This window comes from Gordionus sp. m RMFG-2023, chromosome 1 (assembly GCF_954871325.1).
Source record: "Gordionus sp. m RMFG-2023 chromosome 1, tfGorSpeb1-WG-v2, whole genome shotgun sequence".
NCBI classification, from domain to species: Eukaryota; Metazoa; Nematomorpha; class Gordioida; order Chordodea; family Parachordodidae; genus Gordionus; species Gordionus sp. m RMFG-2023.
The window spans coordinates 25,697,492-25,715,654 of NC_088775.1; the positions used below are offsets into that span (position 1 = coordinate 25,697,492).

The 18,163-nt window shown below is 26.8% G+C and overlaps 1 protein-coding gene and 1 long non-coding RNA gene across 3 annotated transcripts; one reads left to right on the forward strand and one right to left on the reverse strand.

Moving 5' to 3' along the window:
- Positions 1–1,921: 1,921 nt before the first annotated feature.
- Positions 1,922–12,480, reverse strand: LOC135931290 (hsc70-interacting protein-like). The gene is made up of 10 exons (XM_065468290.1): positions 12,338–12,480; positions 12,252–12,291; positions 12,110–12,209; positions 11,924–12,067; positions 9,409–9,493; positions 9,072–9,182; positions 8,457–8,559; positions 5,547–5,663; positions 3,392–3,538; positions 1,922–2,628 (listed from the first exon to the last, which is right to left on the reverse strand). The coding sequence occupies exons 1-10, from the start codon at positions 12,451–12,453 to the stop codon at positions 2,473–2,475; spliced, it is 1,119 nt and encodes a 372-aa protein (XP_065324362.1). The 5' UTR covers positions 12,454–12,480; the 3' UTR covers positions 1,922–2,472.
- On the forward strand, positions 2,387–10,483 carry LOC135931291 (uncharacterized). 2 transcript variants are annotated; one of them, XR_010573002.1, is made up of 4 exons: positions 2,387–2,872; positions 3,356–3,547; positions 9,058–9,224; positions 10,370–10,483. It is a non-coding gene; the product is annotated as an uncharacterized LOC135931291 (long non-coding RNA). The 2 variants fall into 2 exon arrangements; XR_010573003.1 differs by lacking the exon at positions 2,387–2,872 and adding an exon at positions 3,018–3,091.
- Positions 12,481–18,163: the final 5,683 nt, after the last annotated feature.

An 18,163-nucleotide genomic window follows, 5' to 3' on the forward strand; every position in this document is an offset into this window, starting at 1 on the left:
CTAAAAAATTTATTTTTAAATCCGGGCCTGGCCCAAAATTTTTTTTTTAAATATACGGGCCGGGCCTAAAATTTTTAAACCCGGGCTGGGCCGTAAAAAATTTTTGAAAAAAAATCCGGGCCGAGCCATGCAAATGGTATCTGCAGGTCTCTGATATAAGTTAATTTTTGAATAGAAATTGTAATGTTGTAAACGAACGCGTCCGATATTTGAAAAAAGTGATAACGTTTCTTTTAACTTTGAACGTGAATGTGTGGTTTTTTTTTTGACGAAAGCATTCGTATTTTTTATTCATTTGAAAATAAAAAATATTAATCCAATTTTTTAGTGTAATTTTTAAATCAGCCATTCCGTTTAACACATTTGAATTGTTTTTATCTAGCCACTATTTCTGTCCTATAGTATAGTTTATTAACTTGAATGTTATTATTTATAGATTAGCGTAAGCATGAATGTTATTGCGTCATTATCATCTTATTTTGAATTAACATTACCAGGGCCCAAATATATTATATATCAGTAACATCATATATTCAATAAACTAATTCTATTCTTATCAAATGTGTCAAAAAGGTTTATCAGCTTCAAAATCTTTAAATTCTAATTTAAAGTGATACTTGATTGTAATATTTATTTTATATATAATTATCCTGTTAATAATTTATTTTAGATGCTGTAAAATTATCTTAAGTAGAATACATTTTCTGTAAAATCATATTTTTAAATTTAAAAAAAGCTATAAAGAATGTTTTATTTATGTCTATCTTAGGTTATGTTCGAAATTAGGATTCTTTTTGAAAAGTTTCAAAACTTTTCCAAAGTTAAAATATCGCATGCTAAATCTTTAAAACTAAAATTTAATTCTTTGACCTAATCTTTTATTAAATATAACAATTTCTTGGAACCTGAACAGAACCTAAATATCAAAAGGTTGAACAATCTGGTTGCAATATTCTAATTTAATAAAAAAAAATATGAAGAAAACTATATTTGTATATAATATTTAACCAGCAATATGGCAATTTATTTCTAGATTTTTTTCAATTTTAATATCAAATATAATTATTAAATCACAAATGAATCCACAAAAGCCTACAAATAATAATCATTTTCAGGTAACCTTATGTTACTTTGATATATTGAAAGCAATTTTATTTTCTTTATCCAAATGAAAACTCATATATTTCTTCATATAGAAACAAAGCCTCAAGATATATTAAATAACATATAATGAGAGTATATATTAAATTTTAATTAATAATATTTAAAACCATATTTGAATTTTAGAATAGCTTTTATTATAAATTTTATTAATTACAATAAAAAGGCGAAGATGGAAAAGATAAATTTGAAGCCAAAATCATTTCAGGGGCATCTTTTAGTTCACCTAGAAAAGTACTGCAAATGGAAATTATTTTTATCGTTGCTTGGCTGTCAATTTTGGGGAGGAATTGAGGATAGCACAAAAAATCATTAAGCATAAAAAAATGTTGTATATTGAACACTAAATCCTTAAAAGTAATTTTATGCATTCCTTGCTTACTCCTAATAGATGGCCACGCATCTTTCCTCACTAATTACATTTTTACCACACTAGCCTTTTTAAAAATATTTTAAATTAGGACAGTTCATATAAAATAAATATAATTCTAAAACATTCAGAAAACTAATATTTCGGGTTTACGGTTTGATTCGATACTATACTACGAACTCAATCCACTCTAAAGTAAAATCTCCTGTCTAAAAAAATTTATCCGACATTTCATGGAAAAGATTACTCATTTTTCCCACATTCCAAGGTCCCCTGGTAGAGCGTTTCATGTCAAAATTCATAAGAACATTTGCATAATTTAAATAAAGAAAATCGCTTCGATATAATGGTTTATTTATAAAAAATTAAATTTTAAATAAAAATAAAAGATGGGAAAAATGGTAAACTTCAAAAGAACATTAGTAAAGAAAAATAAATCATTTTATCATCACAAATGAAGCTAGCAATTACATTGTTTTCTTAACAAAAAATTGATGATTGAATGTGTAAGTGAGCTGGGTTGGTAATGTATATTTAAAGTTACTTAAAAATTTTTATTACAAAATGTACAAATAAAACGTTACGTAACACAATAATATTAAAACATTTAAATTTTCGATTATATAATAGTAGGCTTTTTTCCAAAAAATTATGAAAATAAATGGAAAAATAAGACAAGCTGTTATGGAAATAAAAAATACATTCAAAATATAAGTCTAAACTAACATCTATAAAATTTTAATATATCATGGTCTATTTATAGAAAATGATTTGATTTAATTTATTATAGCAAAAAAATATATTTATGAAAAAACATAAGTGAAAAATCTTAACAGTATTTTAAGAAATATAAAACAAAAAAATAAAAACAAATGGTGAATGATTCATTGATAAAAACATATTTATTTACTTTCTGAAAATTTAGATTTAAAAAAAATCAACTAAAATTTAGGAAATCCTGAACCCACGCCAGATCCACTTCCAATTTTGGACACCATTTTCTGGAGGAAGGCAGAAATTTTAGGATTGGATTGGTACTTGGCCATATTGGCGGGGTTGGCACTTATATCCTGAAAAGCGGCTGATATTTCTGCATCCTAAATGTTTTTGCAAGAAAAAAATGTAAAATTAATCCGTTGCTCCAGATTGCATCTCGTTTAATTGGACCCAAAATTTTGGCCGCATAATAAAAAAAAGAACACAGATAATAAAGCAAAACAAAATCCCTCTTTTCTGCTGACGTTAACATTTCAAGAAAAAAGTTATCGGTATTTCTTCTCTTAATTCATTAATCAGACAAAATTGTCATTCAAACCCTTAAGCGACGGATCCCTTGCTAATGTAATCTTTTTTATTTTACATAAATTTTTAAAATGAGAGAAATTTTAATTTAGTTTTCTATCTCCCCATTTGAATCAAGCGTTTAAAAAAAATCAAATAGTACACTTGCTAATTGAACACCCTGGATAATCTTGAAGTAATCATTGATAAATTCTAGCTATGCTAGCTTTTCATCCTTCAATTATTCTCCGCTGGCTATATTCCTATTTCACTAATCATGTATACAAGATATTTTTTTCTCAAAAAACAATATTTCTCATTATTATATGTAGTAATACCTTTTTCTGCCATTTTTTTAAAAGTTAATCGTAAAAAACAATTATAAATGCAGATTTAAAATGATATTTGTTCCACAAGAATAAAAGAATAGCACATTTTTCTGTACTTTATAATTCTTTCTTAAAATCGGGATACACTCAATATGATTTGACTTATAAACAATTCAAAAGAACTTATATACTCAATTTTAATCATTTAAAAAAGGTAAAAAAAGTGCAACTCCAAAAAAAAGCTATTAACTTGAAAAGCCTCCAAAATTTCAGGGTCAGCCATGAGGGTCTTGAAGAAGTCACCCATATCAGCACCTGCAGCCCCAGGATTACTTGTCGCACCCCCCAGGGCACCAGGAAAACCGGGAATCGAGCTTCCCGGGTGGGTAGGATTATCCTTGACAAAGTAAATACGTTATTTTTTAATTAGAAAAATATGTTAGAATGCCATTTATGTCACAAAAAAAGAAATTGATTAAATAAAAGGTAATTGGGTTCACAAAAAAAAGGAAATAATAGGACGCCTTCTTTAAAGTAAGAAAAAACTTGACATAATTCTTACCCAAGAATTTTGTTAAAATTCAAATTTTAAAGAGCTAGCTTAACCAAATCAAAAGATATATGCCTATAGTCGAGAATCGTGATTTCATTAAATCTCATTTTTTTAAGAATATTTATGCTAGTCACAAATTATATATCAACTTTTATCTATTAAATAAAATTCTATTTAAGGTAATATTTTTAAAAAAAAATTCTGAGAAGGGAATTTATTCAGGTACTACTGAAACTTCTAAGAATAATTATTAATTACTTCTAATTTAATTTTTAAATTAAATATATATAAAATATAGATGGTGGGTGAGGTGCTATTTTAAAAATATATGTAATGTAATTTTTTGATATATGGACCTAATCTACTCGATCCAACAAAATTCCAATCGGCGTGGTATCTATAGCCCTGATTCGGTAGATTTAATAAAATCTCAAGTCCTATTCAATCAAATTAACGTCTCCTAGTCATATTTTATCGATTTTATTAAACATTAAATTACATTTAGCTTTCTAATACTTAACTAAACTGTCTTTATTTGTTTTATAAGCTTTGTAAATATAATGCAAATAAATTATTTAATTCTAGCCCAAAGGTATATATATAGTATACTAAAAAATAAATTATAATTATCTTTAGATATAACGCCAATATCATAATTATTTTAAAATAATTAAAATTAAAAAAATAGCTATCAATTTTTTAAAATTAAACAGTCAAATATAAAGGTCTTGCGAGTTTAGACACCCAAAAAATTCCCTTCTCGATTTTTTAATTTTTTTTTATCGAAATAAGAAAATATTGGTAATGTTTTAATTTTTTAAATAGAGTTTTATGGGTTATATACTTATAATTTGTGACTCTTCATATATATTATTGAAAGAAAAAAATTGATTTAATTAAATGATTATTTATGATTTTCGATTTTTAGAGATATTAAGGATAACGTTCTTTATATTTGTTTATCAACATTTACAACACAAATAAATATCAAGCCAAGTTTTTTTTTATGTAAAAAGAGTAGTCGTCCGAAACACTTGTTTATTTCATATAAAATCCACCTAATTACTGGGGGGGGGGGCTAGATTTTATGATTATTCATATATTCGTAAAAATTATTTTCGTAATTCTTTTTTTTATCATAAATTTCCAGAGTTGTTAAAGGATCTAGATACAAGCATCTAGATATAAAAATGTGGTATCTGTATCTAGATAGATTTTTGATTAAATAATATGTATCTAGATATTATTTTAGACGTTGTATCTGTATCTAGATCCATGTAAAAAGTATTTTTAACAACTCTGTAAATTTCAATATTTTCTTTTATTTACTCAAAAACAGAGTCGAAAAAATCGTAAAAAGAAAATATAAGAGAAAAATGGAGTGTTAAAAATACTTTAGAACCTGTTTAAGTTCAAAACGGTTTATTTCAAAATGACCGCCATAGTTTAAATAATTTTTTCAAAAAAATACAAAAAATTTAAAATTTAGTTCATGTTATGTTACTTACTTAGTCATTTCATACACATGATTAATAAAAGAATTTAATTTGTTTTCTACTTTTGTTTGATTTTTATTTATAAAAGTTTTTAAAATATTTTTTATCAAAATGCAAACAAAATATTTAAAAAATCAAAAAAAGAATGCTATAAATTTGTAAACCAGACCAAACCATATAAATTCGTTTAGAAAATATTCGAAATGAAATTAAACCATTTTAAAATTTTAAACTAACAAATTGATGTACCTATCAATTTGACATCCTGATGATCAAAAACAAAAAATATATTTTTTCAAAATTTTTGATTCTATATGTTTCTCTAGTGACGAATCAAATAAACAATTTTTTTAAACTTTTTTAGCTTTATCGTGGGCCTCCCTGACCTTGCGCTGTTTGTCTTTCATTTGCTTTTCCAACTTGTCCGTTTTCTTCCTATCCTTTTTCCTTTCATATTCTTCTATTTTATGCGCCTTTTATCATAATTTATTGCAAAAAATAATAAACTTTCAAAAAAAGATGGCTAGTTTTGTTCGAAAAAATTATAAACCTTTCTCTCGTTATTTTGCTTCTGGTGTATCTGCAAGGTCCGATCCAAAAATCAGAATAATTTTGATGGGGATGGTTAAGCCCAGCCCAAAAAATTTCTAGATTAAAACCCGAATTGTAGGGCTTTAATCGAAACCCTAACCTGATATATAAGTAAGTTGCCCTCTATAGACTTTCATTTCTAACAATATATTTTTTACTTATAACCTTATGCTTTACTTCCACAGTATCAGATATTAACCGTTTTTAGGTTAATCAAAATCCTTGGTCTGAGCTAGTGTTGTTAATTGGTTGGTTGTGTAAAACCCAGACCCGGGGTTTGGGTCTAAATAATCGACCAAATCAGCTCTGAGCACAGACCCGGGGTTCAGACCCACCTATGAATTACACCTGGGGCTCGGATAAATGAAAAGTAAAAAAAAATAATTTCATTTTCTAATCTTAAATTAAATCTTATTCTTATCTTATTCATTCTAAATTAATAAAGCTTTTTTTTTATTCTCATTTTTGGGGACTTTCTTTGATCAAAAATTTTTATGGTAAAATAAAAATATCAGTAAATATTCAAAAAGAGTAACCCATGCATAACGGAAAAAAAATAAAAAAGTAAAATTTTATTTTAACACATATTGATATTGTAATTAAATGTGGACCAATACAATAATTCAACGTCATTCATGCATGTATAGATAATAAAAAGAAATGTAAATTTATAATTTGTGATGAAATGGCCAATAAAAAGTTTTTCTTTATTATATTAAAGTTATATTCCCAATATTATATATGTCATAATTTTTAAATGTCAACTATCCAGGATCACCACGGATTTTAAAGGTATAACTAATAAATTTGGGTTTTAAGTAGGTGTGTACTGATATCACTTTTTGGAGGCCTATCCGATCCGATATCATATCTAATTTTTATGTCATTTATTTAAATATATTATAATGATCAGTTATAGTTTATATTCAATTCTAAAAGTATATAAAATATTTTTATAGTAAGTAACATTAATCTTTATATATAATAAATAATAAACAAATATATTATGAAATTTGAATAAATATTTTAAATATTTAACATTAATAAATCGAAGATTTCTTATTAGAAATATCAAAATTTACTTATTTATCAGAAATCAGTTTACGTTTACGGCGATCTTTCAAGTCAATATCACCAAATTCACTAAAAACAGATTCTTAAGAGATTATCGCACACTTTTATAAACAGAATGCGCAAAAAAATAACAATGAATGTTTATTAATTAATTATTAATATTAAAAAAATATGTTGACGATTTTATCAAAAATAAAACCCCTTCAGATTTAAAAAATTTTTATTGCAAAAATAAAATAAAATTTACTATTAATTGTTATTTTTTAAAACTTCCTGTAATTTAACTTAAATAATTATTTTTCAAAGCGTTCTTCAAACCAAATAACAAAACAAGATCCATATATTTTTGATTAATATATTTCACAGCCTCTCACATACGATATGATATATCGAAAAGGAAATTCGATCTATATCATACATATCTTTGAAGTTTGAAAAACTAATTTAATAGATAATTAGTAATAATCTGATTTTATTTTTATATTTTATTTTCTGTTTCAGTTTTAATATGGTTATTATAATTATATTATACATAATAAGAAAAGTGATGACGATGATGTTGATATTTACGAATACAAATAAAATTATAATTGAAAACAAATGTGTTTTTGAAATTTTTTTGAAACACTTCCTTTTCTTTCAAAATTTAAAAAAATGGAAATTAATTTTCATCAAATTTATAATTATAACTGTTTCCATCGAGAATGTTGACGGAAATATTTTTAAATAGATCTAAATTAATCAAATTAATCAATTTTATGTTGAATTTTTTATGTAAAATAAAAATATTTTATTATATTTATAGAAACTAGAGATGCTAAGCCACTCGTTAATATCAATCACATCTTTATTTTAGATTTTAAAATCATGTAGAAATATATAATTTACTTTTTTTATCACATAAGAAAATAGGGGATTTCATTAAAAAAATTAGCTACAGATACTTAATTTTATTATTAAAAACCCGAAAATAAAAATTATATTTTAATTAAATATATTATTAAATATTCATACTCTATTTGATGAAATTAAATAAATCCGGTCAGAAAGTTTGTATCTAATTCTGAACTAAGATCAGGATAGTATAGAAATAATCTATAAGCAAACCTACATAATAATTCATTTTAATTATTTCCAAGCCCTAAGTAAGTGGCCACGATTAAAATATTTTTATTTCCATATCAAAAAATATTATTTTTCACATTTCCTCCTCCCACCCCCCTCCAAAACCAATCATACCATCAAGATAAAAAATGAATACTTTCAATCTAAAGATATTTAGATTATAATTTACCCATATATCGATATTTTGTTTTGATAAATTATTCCTGACCCCCAAGACCTTAGACCCGCCCTCTATCAGTGATTATTATTACAATAAAAAATATTTAATTATCAACTTGTTTATTAAATCGTTACACGACACGACCCCGGGTCTGAACCCTGGACCCCGGGTCGGCCTGAGCACATAAAAGGGTCGTAAATTTTACGACCAAGCAATTTAACAACACTAGTCTGAGCTATCAAAAACAAACATAGGAAAACCCATTTTCTTAAAAATAGCTCCATTATATAAATACATGAGATAATTAATGCATTACGTTTGGCATGACTTTTTTCAACAAATCATTGGTATCGGGATCAAAGTCAATTTTGAGGGATTGAGCCAAATCGAGCTTAGCTTGAGTCCAGTGCCCGAGCATACTTAAGAGAAATAAAAATAGATATATAAATTAGACGAGGTACGTGATTTGGTACATCATCTAAATTTAGTGGCCAGATCGGTTTTATATAAATAACCTATCCCCCAATAGTTCCTATATAAATTCTTTATTACAATTATAAAAATAAAGTATTACTTATGTTGTATTATTATAATATATATTTATATCTATATATATATATAATAATTGACGTGAGAAAAATATATATGTTAAAAATTATTATTTTTTTGTAAAATCGTGATATATATTTAAAAATTTGGTTCGAAAATAAAATATTTAAAAAACCCGAAATGTGTATAATTCTGTCCAGTAAGTATTTCAGTCAATAACAAGGAGTTGATAATAAATTAATTTTTATTTCATATTTTTCATTTGTTTTTAGATTTAGTGTTCAATTTTGTTTAAAACTTAATATTAAATTTATATCAAAAAAATTGCAGTTTTTTAGGAAAATCAAGGGTATTTTAAATGTTAAAAGCAAAAACATAGAACCAATTAGCTTTTCCGCGAACGCGCAAACCGAGAGACGAATCGGGGTTAAGTTGCAGAGCCTTATCGCAGTCTTTGATAGCGGAACGTGGACGGTTGAGTTTATTGAAAATCCTGGAGAAAATAGGAAAATGATCTATTAAAGAATTATTTGAGGTAATTTTGGTTCCTAGATTTCTATTCTTCCCATTATCTAGATATTATTATATTTTTTTAATATGTGATATCCTAATTTCTAGATTTTTGCACAAAATAAAAAAATAATATATGATATTAACTTCTCAGCTCATTTGTAGTAAAATAATATATATATATAATTGATGAAAGCGAAATCACTTACTGAGCTCTCTTGGCAAAAAGGGCCGCGGAATTCGGATTTTTCTGAATGGCTTCAGCATACAATTTTAAGGCCCCTTCCAAATCTCCTGTCGTTCATCCGAAAAATTAGGAATATATTCAATTTAAAAATATTTAAAGTTCTATAGGAGTGAACATAAATTCATATAAGGAGAGGGGATAGATTTTCTGGGTCAAAACGGACCACCAATTGTACAAGACCCAATAAACTTTTGTTACTGATCATGAGAGTTTAATTATAATAATTTATATATTTCTCACTTTTCTGATAATTCATTTCCAACATTTGAAACTTTTTTTAAAAAATCTAATTACGTATATTTGGCTTAATGAATTCAATGGTAACATGAAGACAAATATTGGTAATAATAAATTGCCAAATATATTTTTTTAATTAATTTTTTGGCATCTTCTTGGTATGTCAAATATTTTATTCTATTATAAAGTTCAATAATATAGTAAAGTAGTTATTTAAAAAAAATCAACAAATATGTTGATTACAACAACAGCCAGACTTTGTTGAATTAGGAAAATATAAGGATCAGGGGTGGGGGAATGGGACCTGTCTGGTACTTAATAAGCAAATTATTTAAAATAGAGTCCTAGTAACAGGCCAAAACATTAATAAAATATAGGTCCAACATGTGGCCCAAAAATAATATTAATGTTCATTCCTTTCTATTCTTAATTTTTTGCCTTATTGAATTAAATGATAAAATTATTTAAAAAATAAGAATAATAAAAAATGGAAATATTTCACATAATATTTTGTAGGGTTGATAATTGCAACTACTAACTAGTTATAATTTTGAAAAATAACTGACCAGTTATTCCGAATAAATAACTATCTACATTTATGAATATAAAATATGTCAAATCTTTATTTCTCATACTTTATCTTATAATTCCCTAAATTTTAAATTACTGTTTTTTATATAATGTAGGGAAACCCAGGGCAATGTGATTGATGGGATAACAATGTTGATGCAGATATTTTTTTAACATATAAGCTAAAAGACTATAAATGTGAAGATGTTAAATGTTCCATCTAAAGCTGTAAAAAAATAATTTTTAAATATTAATATCTACAACATATAAAATATATTTTTAAGCAAACAGGGACATTAATAAATAATGTTATTTATAATAAATTTTTAGTAACAAAGGAAAAAATAATTGAAATGTTAAATGTAAAATAGACACACTTAAATGTGCTATTTTAGAAAAAATTTACATTCCCATATGGTATTTATTAGATTATACAATAAAGTTATGTTCAATTTTATTTTAACCATTTTACCCTCGGTATGGTGTAAAATTGCACAGTTCAAATAATCATAGCTCCTAAAGTATTATAAGTAGATATATTTTATTTATTTTGCAGATAAAGGATTTGGCTACATATAAATCTATAATTTGTTTCAAAATTTTAAGATAAAAATGCAAACCATTTATACTCATATTTAGGTATCTTGAAGATAAACTAATATTGAGACATCACTAACATAATTTTTATTCCACTTGTCAATAATACTATTCGTGTTTTTAATGAGGAATTCCTTAAATTTATCACATTATTTGGGAGAAAATTAAGCCAAATAAGTGCCAATCATAATGAATCCTTCTATTTTAAACAAGCCATTAAAATAGTTAGTCATCAAGGTAATAGAAATGCAAATAACCCAATATATTAATTGATTCTTTTTTTATAATTTTTTGATCAATTATTTGTTTGTTTATATATAAATGTTCTATATTTTTATAATTGTTAGTTGATTTTTAAAGTTTAAGGAAATCTTGCTTTATTTACAACACTTTATAATAAAATTCTATATTTAAATTCAATTAAATCTTTTAAAAATTTAATTCTATTTTTGAGAGATTTAACATTATTTTTAGAAAATAAAAATTAAATAAGAATAAAATAATTATTGTTTTGGACATCCAATAAAAATTATCATTTTAATGACAGACAATATAATAAAGTAATTGATGGTTTGTATAAAAAATGTTTCTCAACCATGTTATCATGCAAATATTTATTTGATCCAGATCAAATAAAAACTGGCTAAAACAATTATAGTTTTTTTTTAAATCTAAAGAAAAGGATATGTTTAATGAGTGATTTTGACTGTGAGGGTGGGGAGGGGATTATATAATTAACATATATTTAATTTGTATAGTGTATTAATTTGGGTACTAAAAATATCAATTGTGCTATACCATCTCTATCAATTTGTTCTATGATATTACTGATATGCTCAATTTATCATTTATCACCAAAATATGTTAGAATATCTGCATTTTAGTGTTTATTTTATTCAGTTTTTAAAAATATATTTTATGATTTTAAAAAATTTCATGTTTCAATATTAAAATACTAACAATTTTATATAACTAGCAAAATATAAATTTTGTCTGCATTTAAAATTTTTAACTTATGTTAAAGTTTCTTAATAAATCAAAAAACTTTATCATTCAATAATAATAAATATTACCTTCTCCCATAGCTTTATTTGCTTCTTGTCTTTTATTATCTGATTCTGTTTCCATATCCTCTGTAACATCAATATCATTATTTCCCATATCTTGATCTGCATTATCATTGGCATCAGGTTTGACAGTTAATTCATTGTCGAATTCTGGAAACAAATTGCATAGAGGACATGATAAGAAAATTTTACCTATATCACTTTCAATATCTTCTGATTCAATATCTGATGGATTAGATGATTCTTTATCAGATTTATAATCGTGAGCAGCATCTGTAAATATATGCGTTTTCTAATTTGTAAAAAAATTACTAATTAATATTTAAAATTATACTGGAAGCTCAGATTGTTCATGTTTAATACCAGACCCTAAACTATATAATATTATTTGTTGAAATATTATATAAAATAAAATAAAACCTAGCGATCCAGTCTCGAAAAAAATTTAATTCAGGACTTTGAAGCACTTCTGGCTTAAGCGTGCATAGTTTGACAAAATCTTTCAATAAGTTGATCTGTTCTTTTGGAAATGACATTTTCCAGAACGTGCGATTAGGGATGAATTATAATTCAAAAATAATACTGTTAGTCACTCTCAGTATCATCCAACTTGGTATTTTGATTAAATACAATATCGGTCATTGCTTTGTATTCAATATTCTTTTTGTTTAGATTCCCTTTTCATGTTAATATTTAAATTTCATTTTTCGCTAATTGAAGTTTACTTTTTTGTAATTTTTATTTTTTTGAAATTTTTATTTGATTCCTTAATATATTACTATATTCCTATCTAATATAATATTGAAAAAATTATTCAATAAAAACGGAATTGAGGAGAGTACAAGTTCTTCAAAAAACAAATAATCATATTTTAAAATAATAATTTTTTTGTTTTAAAAAATGAAATTCCTTGAAGTTAGATGTCTTCTTGAGGTTAGGATAAATGGGCATTGTCTTAGGTGTGTAAAAGTGCCTTAGGAGGGGAAGATTCTTTGAAAATCATTTAAAATATTTCGTATAAATGTTATTTTTAAATTTATTAATAGTATTACATAAATACCGAAAGACCTTTTCTACCAAGAGCATTATCCCGAATGTACCTTATGAATTATATTTAGTGTGACTCGGTGTTATTAAAAGATATTTAAATTGATTAATATACAGTACATCGTTTAAATATAGGTACTAATATATTTTTACAAAATACAAATGTATCTACACACATATAAAATTTTATTATACTCATGTAAGATTTGATAATGCTTAATTTAAGATTCTAATATTTAAATTCAAATATTTTTTATATGAGTTTGTAAATTTTTAATATTATATATGAACTGGTCAGGGCCGGGCCTGGATCTAAAAGAATTTTTGAGATTGATAAATACATTATGCCTTGATTTCAATTTCAATTGAAACCTTATTTTCAAAATGACTCAAATTATCTATTTAAAGCTACCTAAAAATCTCATAATAAACTTGCTTTGCTATCAACAGGAAAAGGTAAAAAAAAATATTTCATTTAAAATATTAAAACTAAAATAAAGGCTAATAAAAACTGTACCGATTGGAGAAGAAAGTGCAATAATATTAGACAATAATGAGCATTTGAACAAAAGTTCATCGCGTTGAGAAATATTGAGCACTTTTTGGTTAGGTTGTTTTCGTATATATTTGATTATTAACCAGAAGTAGATTGAGAGAAACTAAACCTTTATAAATAATTTTTGATCATAATAATGGAAATATTAATATAACGTAGGAATAATATATTATGCCACTATATGTGTTCTGATTATAAATATCATTAATACCTTAATGTAAAAAATATTAATAGATTACAAATAAAAAGCTATTTGTATTTGGGAGAAATAATTTCTTGCCTTGTATTTCTTTCTCAATTTTTATATTTATATCTATACCTCACTCTATTATTTTAATTAGGTAGGGTGTAGTTTCACTACTATACTCTATGAAACAAGGTTTGTTGACTTGAGAAAATAAATCGGCATATGGAGATTGGGCCTCCATATTGTTGCTAAAATATTAGGTCGTAAAATTTAAGATAAAATTTTGTGCTCAGGCATGCTTAGAGTACGAACCCTGAGCACAGACCCGGGGTTCATACCCCGCGATATATATTATATTCAATGTGGAGAGGTAGTATAGAGTACATAAATAGAATTTATTTATTTATTTTAGCTCCGAACGACTTGAGGTGCAATTGACAAAAATTATGCCATTATTTAGAGTCTTAATTGCACCTAATTGCACTTCTATCCGGACATCAGCAGAATGAACCGTTCGTGAGTTATGAGCAAAATAAGGAAAGTGTGTAATTTTGATGCTGGCAGAACGACTTGAGGTGCAATTAACAAAGGTTACGCCATTATTTAGAGTCTTAATTGCACCTAATTGCACTTCTATCCGGACATCAGCAGAATGAACCGTTCGTGAGTTATGAGCAAAATAAGAAAGTGTTGGCATTTTACCAAAACCGAAAATAAAAGAGATTCTTTTTTGAAACTTAACAATAATGTAGTATATGATTTACTCTTCAATATTCTCAAACCCGGATATCCGTATGTATAACCGTAACCGAGCTATACCTATTTAAAAAACAAGAAGTTGGCAGAACGACTTTAGGTGCAATTAAAAAAAAATATGCCATTATTTAGAGCCTTAATTGCACCTAATTGCACTTCTATCCGGACATCAGCAGAATGAACCGTTCGTGAGTTATGAGCAAAATAAGAAAGTGTTGGCACTTTGCCAAAACCGAAAATAAATTAGATTACCTTTTGAAACTTGGCAATTAATTAGTTTACAATTTGTGCTTTAATATTCTAAAAACGGGATATCCGTATCATTAACCGCAAGCGAATAATATTTATTTATCTGAGGAAAATGAAGTAGGCGGAATTATTTATAAAAAGTGAGGTGCAATTAGCGATTCTTATGCCAGTGTGTAGCCCTTTAGATGAACATTAAGAATCTTTAAACGGCATATCAGCAGAACAAACGGATAGTGAGTTATGAGCAAAATAAGAAAGTGTTGGCATTTTGCCAAAACCGAAAAAAATTATGAATAACTTTCGAAACTTGGCAATTATTTAGTATTTAATTTGTGCTTTAATATTCTCAAAACGGGATATCCATATCATTAACCGTAACCGAGTTATATTTTTTTATTTGAGAAGCGGAAATGAGCGGAACTCTTAGTAAATGTGAGGTGCAATTAGCGATTCTTATGCCAGTGTGTAGCCCTTTAATGGAACATTAAGAATCTTTAAAGGGCATATCAGCAGAATAAACGGCTAGTGAGTTATGAGCAAAATAAGAAAGTGTTGGCACTTTGCCAAAACCGAAAAAATATTAAGAATAACTTTCAAAACTTGGCAATTATTTAGTATTCAATTTGTGCTTTAATATTCTCAAAACGAGATATCCGTATCATTAACCGTAACCGAGTTATATTTATTTATTTGAGAAGCGAAAATGAGCGGAACTCTTAGTAAATGTGAGGTGCAATTAGTGATTCTTATGCCAGTGTGTAGCCCTTTAATTGAACATTAAGAATCTTTAAACGGCATATCAGCAGAATAAACGGCTAGTGAGTTATGAGCAAAAAAAGAAAGTGTTGGCACTTTGCCAAAACCGAAAAAAATTAAGATTAACTTTCGAAACTTGGCAATTATTTAATATTCAATTTGTGCTTTAATATTCTCAAAACGGGATATCCGTATCACTAATAGTAACCGAGTTATATTTATTTATTTGAGAAGCGGAAATAAAGGAATTCTTTGTAAATGTGAGGTGCAATTAGCGATTCTTATGCCAGTGTGTAGCCCTTTAATTGAACATTAAGAATCTTTAAACGGCATATCAGCAGAATAAACGGCTAGTGAGTTATGAGCAAAATAAGAAAGTGTTGGCACTTTGCCAAAACCGAAAAAAAATAAGAATAACTTTCGAAACTTGGCAATTATTTAGTATTCAATTTGTGCTTTAATATTCTTAAAATGGGATATCCGTATCACTAATGCGATTCTTATGCCAGTGTGTAGCCCTTTAATTGAACATTAAGAATCTTTAAACGGCATATCAGCAGAATAAACGGCTAGTGAGTTATGAGCAAAATAAGAAAGTGTTGGCACTTTGCCAAAACCGAAAAAATATTAAGAATAACTTTCAAAACTTGGCAATTATTTAGTATTCAATTTGTGCTTTAATATTCTCAAAACGAGATATCCGTATCATTAACCGTAACCGAGTTATATTTATTTATTTGAGAAGCGAAAATGAGCGGAACTCTTAGTAAATGAGCGATTCTTATGCCAGTGTGTAGCCCTTTAATTGAACATTAAGAATCTTTAAACGGCATATCAGCAGAATAAACGGCTACTGAGTTATGAGCAAAATAAGAAAGTGTTGGCACTTTGCCAAAACCGAAAAAAATTAAGAATAACTTTCGAAACTTGGCAATTATTTAGTATTCAATTTGTGCTTTAATATTCTCAAAACGGGATATCCGTATCACTAATAGTAACCGAGTTATATTTATTTATTTGAGAAGCGGAAATAAGCGGAATTCTTTGTAAATGTGAGGTGCAATTAGCGATTCATATGCCAGTGTGTAGCCCTTTAATTGAACATTAAGAATCTTTAAACGGCATATCAGCAGAATTAACGGCTAGTGAGTTATGAGCAAAATAAGAAAGTGTTGGCACTTTGCCAAAACCGAAAAATATTATGAATAACTTTCGAAACTTGGCAATTATTTAGTATTTAATTTGTGCTTTAATATTCTCAAAACGGGATATCCCTATCATTAATCGTAACCGAGTTATATTTATTTATTTGAGAAGCGGAAATGAGCGGAACTCTTAGTAAATGTGAGGTGCAATTAGCAATTCTTATGCCAGTGTGTAGCCCTTTAATTGAACATTAAGAATCTTTAAACGGCATATCAGCAGAATAAACGGCTAGTGAGTTATGAGCAAAATAAGAAAGTGCTGGCACTTTGCCAAAACCGAAAAAAAATAAGAATAACTTTCGAAACTTGGCAATTATTTAGTATTCAATTTGTGCTTTAATATTCTCAAAACGGGATATCCGTATCACTAATAATAACCGAGTTATATTTATTTATTTGAGAAGCGGAAATAAGCGGAATTCTTTGTAAGTGTGAGGTGCAATTAGCGATTCTTATGCCAGTGTGTAGCCCTTTAATTCAACATTAAGAATCTTAAAACGGCATATCAGCAGAATTAACGGCTAGTGAGTTATGAGCAAAATAAGAAAGTGTTGGCACTTTGCCAAAACCGAATAAAATTATGAATAACTTTTGAAACTTGGCAATTATTTAGTATTCAATTTGTGCTTTAATATTCTCAAAACTCGAAAGTTATTCTTAATATTTTTTCGGTTTTGGCAAAGTGCCAACACTTTCATATTTTGCTCATAACTCACTAGCCGTTTATTTTGCTGATATGCCGTTTAAAGATTCTTAATGTTCAATTAAAGATCTACACATTGCACCTCACATTTACTAAGAGTTCCGCTCATTTCCGCTTCTCAAATAAATAAATATAACTCGCTTACGGTTAATGATACGGATATCCCGTTTTGAGAATATTAAAGCACAAATTGAATACTAAATAATTGCCAAGTTTCGAAAGTTATTCTTAATTATTTTCGGTTTTGGCAAAGTGCCAACACTTTCTTATTTTGCTCATAACTCACTAGCTGTTTATTCTGCTGATATGCCGTTTAAAGATTCTTAATGTTCAATTAAAGGGCTACACACTGGCATAAGAATCGCTAATTGCACCTCACATTTACTAAGAGTTCCGCTCATTTCCGCTTCTCAAATAAATAAATATAACTCGGTTACGGTTAATGATACGGATATCCCGTTTTGAGAATATTAAAGCACAAATTGAATACTAAATATTTGCCAAGTTTCGAAAGTTATTCTTAATTATTTTCGGTTTTGGCAAAGTGCCAACACTTTCTTATTTTGCTCATAACTCACTAGCCGTTTATTCTGCTGATATGCCGTTTAAAGATTCTTAATGTTCAATTAAAGGGCTACACACTGGCATAAGAATAGCTAATTGCACCTCACATTTACTAAGAGTTCCGCTCATTTCCGCTTCTCAAATAAATAAATATAACTCGGTTACGGTTAATGATACGGATATCCCGTTTTGAGAATATTAAAGCACAAATTGAATACTAAAT

Excerpts from the sequence above, each read along its gene's own strand:
- LOC135931290 (XM_065468290.1), bottom strand. The coding sequence starts at position 12,453 with ATGTCATTTCCAAAAGAACAGATCAACTTATTGAAAGATTTTGTCAAA. Across the intron at positions 12,210-12,251 it reads ATGAACAATCTGAGCTTCCA|AAAACGCATATATTTACAGA; the intron begins GTATAATTTTAA and ends TTTACAAATTAG. Across the intron at positions 8,560-9,071 it reads GTTCGCGGAAAAGCTAATTG|TATGCTCGGGCACTGGACTC; the intron begins GTTCTATGTTTT and ends ATTTCTCTTAAG.